The 8,450-nt window shown below is 41.8% G+C and overlaps 1 protein-coding gene across 1 annotated transcript; it reads right to left on the bottom strand.

Moving 5' to 3' along the window:
- Positions 1-3,730: 3,730 nt before the first annotated feature.
- On the bottom strand, positions 3,731-6,557 carry LOC121811445 (putative serine/threonine-protein kinase-like protein CCR3). The gene has a single exon (XM_042212302.1). It carries the CDS (start codon positions 6,375-6,377, stop codon positions 4,014-4,016), a length of 2,364 nt encoding a protein of 787 aa, XP_042068236.1. The 5' UTR covers positions 6,378-6,557; the 3' UTR covers positions 3,731-4,013.
- Between the last annotated feature and the right edge of the window lie 1,893 nt (positions 6,558-8,450).

Here is an 8,450-nt window from a genome sequence, read left to right on the forward strand (position 1 = left end):
TAAAATGTATAATTAGTGTGAGAATGATGATGAGTATGATTGTTTGAGGATGAAGATGACCTAGAAGGATGAATTCTCTTTCATTACATCAATCTTTTAGTGAATGACCTACAAAGATAACGTGACAGGAATCTCATCTTCCAAATAATTTGAGTGAAAAGGAAATATTAATACAGTGAGATAATAACAAAAATAATTTATTACCCAATAACATGGAGTACAATAGATTTCAAGAAAAACAGTTAGGCCATTTGCAACGCCGTCTCTTAACCGTCTCTTAATCGTCTCATCTCTTAACTATTCATGGGCTCCACTATACTTTTCACTCCATCTCTTAACTAAGAGACAGAACCTGCAATCCTCCATCTCTTATCCGTTTCTTAACCATCTCTTAACTTACTATTCATTCAATTTCATTTTTTATTTTTATTTCTAAAAAATTCAATTAATAAAAACACATTTCATTAAATAAAATAAAATTACAACATAAAATAAAAATACAACTTAAAATTCAAAAAAATAAAAAAATACATAATTAAAATCCTAAAAAAATAAAAATTACATAATTTAAAATACAATTTTATAGGAATTATAAAAAACTACTCCGTCGGCGAATCATCCGCCGAAGGCGGTGGCGGCGCACTTAAGCTACCTGGAGGCGGAATACCAATTTGTCTTGCCATATACTCAATTCCGGCAAGATGGGCTTGATATTGTGGAGGCGTCATACGGGAAGTGTCCGTCATCGTGGCGGTCAAGTATATGGACAATAGGGTGTTCGAGCCCGAGACCGAGCCCGAGCCCGCCTGGCTTGATTCGCCTCGGCCCCTCCTCCCTCTAGCTGCCTTCGCCGCCTTGGTCCCTTGCGGCCGACGGCGCCCACGGGAGGACCCCCTGGCATCGTCTGTCGTGCCCTCAACCTCCTGCGAGGTAACCTCTTGTGCGGCGCTGCCCGAACCGCCCCCACTAGACGAGTATTGGCCACCCGCCATGTGCTTCGTGCGCTTCGAGGTTGAGCCCGAGCTGGACCGGACACCGCCGGCCCACCTTTCCTCATCTTTGACGGCCTCCCAAACATCGACATGTCTGAATTCTTTGCCGGTGTCTTCGAAATAGACTCGCAAAGCCGATCTCAGAATGTCGGCTCCCGTGGCTCCGCTTTGGTAATGAACCGCTTCGTTCTTGTAGATGCCACAGGATGTTTTGACCTCTCTGTTGACTCGGTCAAAGTGAGCGCGGAGCATCTTCAATGTGCGGTGGCGGGACCCCTTTGGCTTAATCTCGTTGTAGGCCTCGGTGACCTTTTTCCAGAAGCACTTTCGGGTTTGTTTATTCTCGACGATGGGATCGTACGAGACGCTGATCCAGGCGTTGTACACAGTCATCATGTCCTTGTGGCTGTACGGATGCCGGCCTACATCCTCCTCCTCCTCGGCCGCCTCCGCCTCTTCCTCCACCGCCCTGGAGCTTCCACTGCCTCGTCCTTCTTCCGGAGTGGGTACATCTGGATAATCCTCCCGAATTTAGGATAATCCCTGCGAACTCATCGGGGTGGAGGGACGAGCGTATGCATCAACATCAAAATGGGGTGGTTGGTACCCCGCCGGCGTCGACGAGCCCTGGGTGCCCGGCATCGACGAACCGGAGCCGGAACCACCCAAGACATTGTACATGCCCCCCAGTCGCCAAACTCATTGATGCCAAACCCGCCGGAGCCGCCACCGCCATAGTTGCCGTCACCGGACATTTTGTGATGACAATTGGAGAGGTTAGATGAAAATTGGAGAGGAAATGGAGATGATTTGGGAAGAATAGATGTGTATTTGTGTGTGAAATGAGGATGAAATAGGAGTATTTATAGAGTAAAAAATAAAAAAAGGAAAACGGTCAAAAAACGGTAATATTACCATTTTCGATTTTTATTTTTATTTTATTTTTTTTAATAAATTTGAATTTAAAAAAATGATTTATTGCGTCAGCGTGACGAAGCCCACTCGCGGGCCGACGAGTGGGCGTCGCGCATGGCGCCGGAGCGCGCCACGTCGCACGTGCGCGTGGTGAGACAGCCCGCGATCCATCTCGGTGGGACGAGCGTCTCGGCGAGACCGGGACGAGACGGGACGCTGCAACTCGTCTCGCCGCCATCTCGTCTCGGCGGGACGAGATACGAGCCACCCGCGGGACGTGTTGCAGGTGGCCTTACTCGTACTATTTTTACAACTCAATCCCTAACAAGAATATATTTGAGTACATGTTGGCTAATCAATAGAGTTGTAATGTTTACCGTGACACTATCTTTAAATTTATATTCATGTAATCATAAAAAAAAAATTAAAATACGAGTTTAGTCTTGAATTTTTTTAATTAAAGTTAAAAAAGTATTTTTTTTAAGTAAAACGTAACTATTTTTTTAATATTTATAATATGTAAGTGAGTAATTGATATATGAAGTCGTTTTTTTTAAGGCTATAGTAGTAAGTATTGGTATAAAAGTGGCACACACAATTTGAAGTTAGAACCGAAAAAGGAATAAATATATATAAATTGAATCCCACAGCAATGTGAACACCCAAAATAGAATGTATGTAGTAGCATTGACTCAATTAATTTCATCAAATATGAACACAGCCTAATTTCTCTCACCGGCCACCAATAACACCACCACCACCACCTCCTCCCAACGTCTCACTTTATACTGCATTTACTAATCATTGCTGTTATCATGTGTAACCGAAAACTATTAATGTATTCTTCATATGTTTTGGGGTAGGTATTAATATTTCCAGATTTACCTTGATTGCACCGTGTGATTACTGGAAAATGCTTTTAGTTAAGGCCATACTCATGTCCACATCTTTAGTGGTTGAATATGGCTTTAATTGACTGATTTTAGTGATTGCTTAAAAATCAATTCTACATTAATGTAGAAGATTAGGCTTTTGAAATAAACACCAAAGCAATCAATATATTAACATTACGTAGATGCATAGGAAATTTGACATGAGGAATTAAACTTGCAGGCTGCACTACCTACGATTTCTTTTACTGCCTCCGTCCAAAAAATAATCTTATCTGTGTATGGCACAAGTTTTTAAATAAGAAAATTAGTAAAGTAAAAGAGAAGATGAGAAAAAGTGAGTAAAGTAAGTGAATTAGGGAGAAAAAGTGGGTAAAGTAAGTGAGAAAATAAAAAGTATTAGAGAGAAAATTTTCATTTATAGTAATGAGACTAATTTTTTGTGGACATTCAAAAATAGCAAAATGATACTCCCTCCGTCCCGTGCTACTCGCACGTTTGCTTTTCGGCTCGTCACAAAGTCCTTACACTATTTATAATTTAAGTTATAATTAATGCATTTAATTAATATGTTAGTTTAAGTTAAGAGCTCTTTTATTAAGTGATGTCTCATTACAACTAAAATTCTTTTTTAATTACACAAAAAAATCAATCACAAATTTACGGCCTAAAATGAAAAGTGCAAGTAGCATGGGACGGAGGGAGTACTATTTTTCGTGGACGAAGGAGAGGGAGTACAATTTATAAATATGTAACATCATCATCGAATAAAATATAATGCTTGATACAATTAGTCCAATATGATAATGTCTTCTGATAAAGAACTAGGACTACTTATGTTGGCTAGCCTACAACATTTCGTCGAAGCTTCTATGCAATCGTGTCCCAAGGAAAATTCTTGCTAGATATTGGACTAGAAAACAAAAGAATTTACACATGAAAAGAAAATAGCATCGAGTAAATTAATGGGTAGAAAGAAAACAAAATTCATTTGAGAATTGGTCATTCGTGGCACCTACCTACACTTAAAATTCTAGCATCAATTACACATTTTGTTCTCGATTATTTGGTTTGGTTTCTTCTGGAATTCTTTTCACAGCCAAAGCAAAGCCAATAATCTATCATTTTTGCTCTAGAAAAATAAACTATGAATGGTGAATTTACAAAATGCTAAACCTAAAACGAAAAAAATGGTCAAAAAGAATTTAAAAAGAATTCAATCCGAAATTGTCCCGCTGGAAATGCTACCATGGCTATCTTCACACAGACCCAAAGCTCGATCCAAATTGATAATAATGTCACTCATGGAAGGCCTATCCTTCCCTTCCAAATGCACACAATGCATCGCCGTGTACGCCACCAGCTCCACCGCCTCTATCTCGTTCACCTCGGCTGCCCCAACCCGCCTGTCCAGGACCCGGCCCACTTCCCCGGCCATAATCGCTGGCACGGCGTAGTCCACCACGCTGACCGGCGCTCCCCCCTCGTCCGCATTCTTGAAAATCGCCCTCTTCCCGGTCAAGAGCTCCAACAACACCACCCCAAAGCCATACACATCGCTCTTCACCGTCAGCACATTGAGCCCGTAATACTCGGGATCAATGTACCCAACCGTGCCCGCGGCCTTCATGGGCCGGTAGTCCCGGTCGTCCTCCGGCCCCATTAGGGAGAGGCCGAAATCGGACACCCTCGCCGTCCAGCTGGCGTCCAGGAGGATGTTGGAGGACTTGATGTCGCGGTGGATGATCGGGGGGACCGCGTAGCTGTGGAGGTACTCGACGCCGCGGGCAGCGTCGAGAGCGATTTTGATCCTCATCCGCCATGAATTGATGACGCTGCTGCTTTTCTCGACGTTGCTCTTGCTGTGGAGGTGATCGTACAGAGCTCCATTTTTCATGAAATCGTAAACCAGAAGCCTCTCCTCTTTTTCTTCGCAGTAGCCAACTAATTTCACTAAATGCTTGTGATGCAATCGCGAGAGAAACGAGATTTCCGATTCGAACGCGTTTTCCTTATCTTGGAATTTCTTCGCTTTGGATCCCAATTCGCTCCGCTTGATCGCGACCTCGCGGCCATTGGGGAGTTTCCCTCTGTACACCACGCCGAAGCTGCCGGCGCCGATTCTGTTCTCGGCGGCGAAGTTTCGCGTGGCCTCTGCCAGATCGGAGAAGAGAAACTCCTCCGCCTTGTCGGCGTGCTGCTTCGACGACGTCCCGCTCCGCTGCCGCCGCATCAGGATCGACGCCTGACGCCGCAGCGTCGACGATCGCGACGGCGGATTGCTGCCTGATTGCGCCGCCGCCGCCGAATTGGTGATCGTCGGCTGCACGGAATTATGCACCTTCTTTTTCCCGAAACAACCGCTCCGCCAAAGACAGTAAACCACAGAACAAATCCCGGCGAAGCCGCCGACGGATCCTACAATTGCGAACGCTAATAAGCCCCTTCTCAGCCCCCGAGAAGGTCTACTGCTTCTAGGCGGGGGCGAAGGCGGAGTCAGAGAAGGATTGGCGGAAATCGGATCACAAGGAGCACAGATATGGCCGTTTCCAACGCACAGCGTCTCGTAATCGGGATACTCGCCGCAGGAGCAGGGCGTCTGGACGCAGGGCCCGGGGAGAGTCTTCTGCAGCGGCAGCAAGTTGTTGACGGCGGCGGCGCTAGTAGGCCATCCGGCACCCCAGCAGACGACGGAGAAGTCGCGGCGCGTTAATCCACAGGTGAAATTGAAACCTGCTACAATCGATTCGAAAGAGATTCCATCGGTAATGCTGCTCGAGAACTCTCTGTCATCTCCGCCCCAGCACACCACGCTTCCGTTGGACCTCGTGATCGCGCACGTGTGGCTCGCCCCGAGCGCGAGGTCTCTGTAATCGCCGGAGGTGTTGTACGGTATATCCAGCTGGCCGTTGTCGTTGCTGCCTCCGCAAATCAATTTTCTGGAAACGTCAATTCCGCAGGCGTGATTCCCGCCGACGTAGATACTGAACATTGACAAATTAGAAAAATCTGATTGGACTGAAGAGGAAGAGTCATCGCCGCCGCCGTCTCCCCAACACAAAACTCTGTTGGTAGTCTCAGTAACACCGCAGGAAAATCGGAGCCCCGATGAAATCATGCGAAATCGATCGGGAAATTGAGCGATAGGAACGGAATTTCCGCGCCAGCAAATTGCGGAATCGGAAGTAGTATTCCTCAATGCGCAGATTTGGGCGTCGCCGATTGCGAGGGAGGTGAGGGGAGCGGAGGAGGTGTTGTAGATGCGTTTTGGGGCGAAGGTGGTGTTCCAGCAGAGGAGGCTGAGGCCGCCGGAGCGGACGGCGCAGAGGGTGTCGCGGCCACCTGCTAGGTAATCGAAGGAGACGGTAGGGAGGATTGGGGGCAGTAATTGGCCATCCCTCCAGCACTGGATTTGTTGGATGGCTTGGTTGGCTGCAATGGAACACACGGTGGTGGAGGATCCGTACACGGCGGCGATGGTGGCGGCGGAGCCGCCGAGCGCGGAGGCTGGCGGCGGAGGGATCACGGAGAAAAGGAGTAGAATGGTGGCGGAGATGATGCCCGAAAAGGATCTCGTCATCTATGAGGAGAGTTGTTGAATGCCTCCTCATTTGCTAGAGAGAGAGACAACACATATTGTATGTGAATGAATGTCTGGTCTTTGGTATGAAATCCAAGACACCTTTTTCAGTCAAATTTTTTTTTGTTCTCGTGACTTTTCCTTATTCGCAATTGTAGAAACATGGAATAATTGCATTTAATTCTAATATATTTCGAATCTTGATTATTCAATTGATTCAGATTGCAAAAAAAATCAAATTTAATTACCATTGTCCTCTTTCTCGACTAATTTATAATCATTCCAATCCAGTAATAAAAGTATACTCACCCCCAATCCCATAAAAAAAGTAATGAAATATTTTTATATTAATTTTATAATAATTATGAATAAAATGAGTTAATGCAATATAAGATTTACTACTTTTTAGTAAAAGAAGATTTGGACATTTAATAAAGATCAGTTAAAAATGACACAATATGAAAATTAATAGAGGCTCAAATGAGTATACGATAATTCAATGTGGTCAAATGAAGTGAAGTTTAGTTACCATAGTCTTGTTTTTTCGAATGAATTACATATGATTAACTAAAATATATGAAATCCAAATTTGATCGGAGTCCGATATTGTTAAAAAAAATACGTAACATTAAGTAATTGCTGAATAGATATATAGATTGGTGTGAAAAAAATCAGAATTTGGTCTTAGTAATTTCTGTTACTATATTGTACTGTGCTACAAAAGAAAACTGCTAAACTATGAAATAGATTACTATTTCGGAAACTTATTTTCTGTTGGGATATTATCAGCGGAGAAAAGCAAACTTACCTCAAAAGCAAAAACAACAAACCACCAAAGATAAAGCAAAAACAGAAACAAAATGGCATTCGCAAAGGCAAAACAATTCAAATGCACTAAATTATTTGAATGAGGAAGTCTTTTGATTAGCATTGATTAAACAGATTGAGAAGTTGAAGTGAAAGTAAATTTTGTAAATTATTTCAAATTATTAATTTTAAGGAGTAATCAGTAAGGAGTATCCATTCAAATAATTTCAAATTATTAAAACTAAGGTGTATCCATGAAGATTAGTAGTACTACAGTACAAATGATCGCTAAGATAAATTTTAAAAAATTAGGTCAATTTTAGTCGATTACACACCTTTTAAAATTAGTACAGCAAATCTCAAATTTTCAAAAAAAATTACAATTTCTTCACCCTCACCGATTTCGGGTGAAATTGAAGTTAAGTTAGCAGACAAAAAAGTGTACTGTAATTTTGCAAACACATTGATTTCCTTCGCTACCATACTAGACGACATACTTAGGCCATTGCACATAATTTTAGGAAATATTATTTTTTACATGTTGGGAGAGAAAATAATATATTTATATTAATATGATAGAGAATTTTTTCTAAAACAAATTTAACATCTTTTTATGGAATAAATTAAAAAGAAAAATGTGGCATCTATTATAAGACGAAGAAAATATTTTATTAGTATTAGATTTTGACGTCATTTTATTAAATAAAGACTTTTTTATCTTTACTTTTATTTTTTTTTCTTTTATTTTTTTTTCTTTCTGACGCTCTATCTCTCCGCCTACACCACTGCCCACCAAAAAATCGCCGACACGTGCTATGTTAGTGTTTTCATTAGGGCTGGGGAAAAATACCGAAATACCGATATATCGGCCTTATCGTACCGAAAAAATATCGAAAATATCGAATTTTTGGTATACCGTGAATCGTGATTTTCGGTACGGTATGATACCTTACCGAAAGATTCCGATAAAGTAACGGTATGAATTTTCAAATACGGCGGTATACCGCAGTATACCGAAATTCGGTATATACCGTAAATTAAGGTATATACCTTAAAAATATAAATACAATTATATATAAAATATATTTTATATATTTCTTGTATTATAAAATCTATTGTGCAATATAAATATAATTATGAATAAAATATATTCAATATATTTTTAAAATTATAAAATATAAATAATATTCTAAAAACTCAAATTTTCTATTTTAATTGATGTTGAAAGTTAGGTATACCGCAAAAGTAAGGTATACCGAACTTCGG

This window comes from Salvia splendens, chromosome 7 (genome assembly GCF_004379255.2).
Source record: "Salvia splendens isolate huo1 chromosome 7, SspV2, whole genome shotgun sequence".
NCBI classification, from domain to species: Eukaryota; Viridiplantae; Streptophyta; class Magnoliopsida; order Lamiales; family Lamiaceae; genus Salvia; species Salvia splendens.

Excerpts from the sequence above, each read along its gene's own strand:
- LOC121811445 (XM_042212302.1), bottom strand. The coding sequence starts at position 6,377 with ATGACGAGATCCTTTTCGGGCATCATCTCCGCCACCATTCTACTCCTT.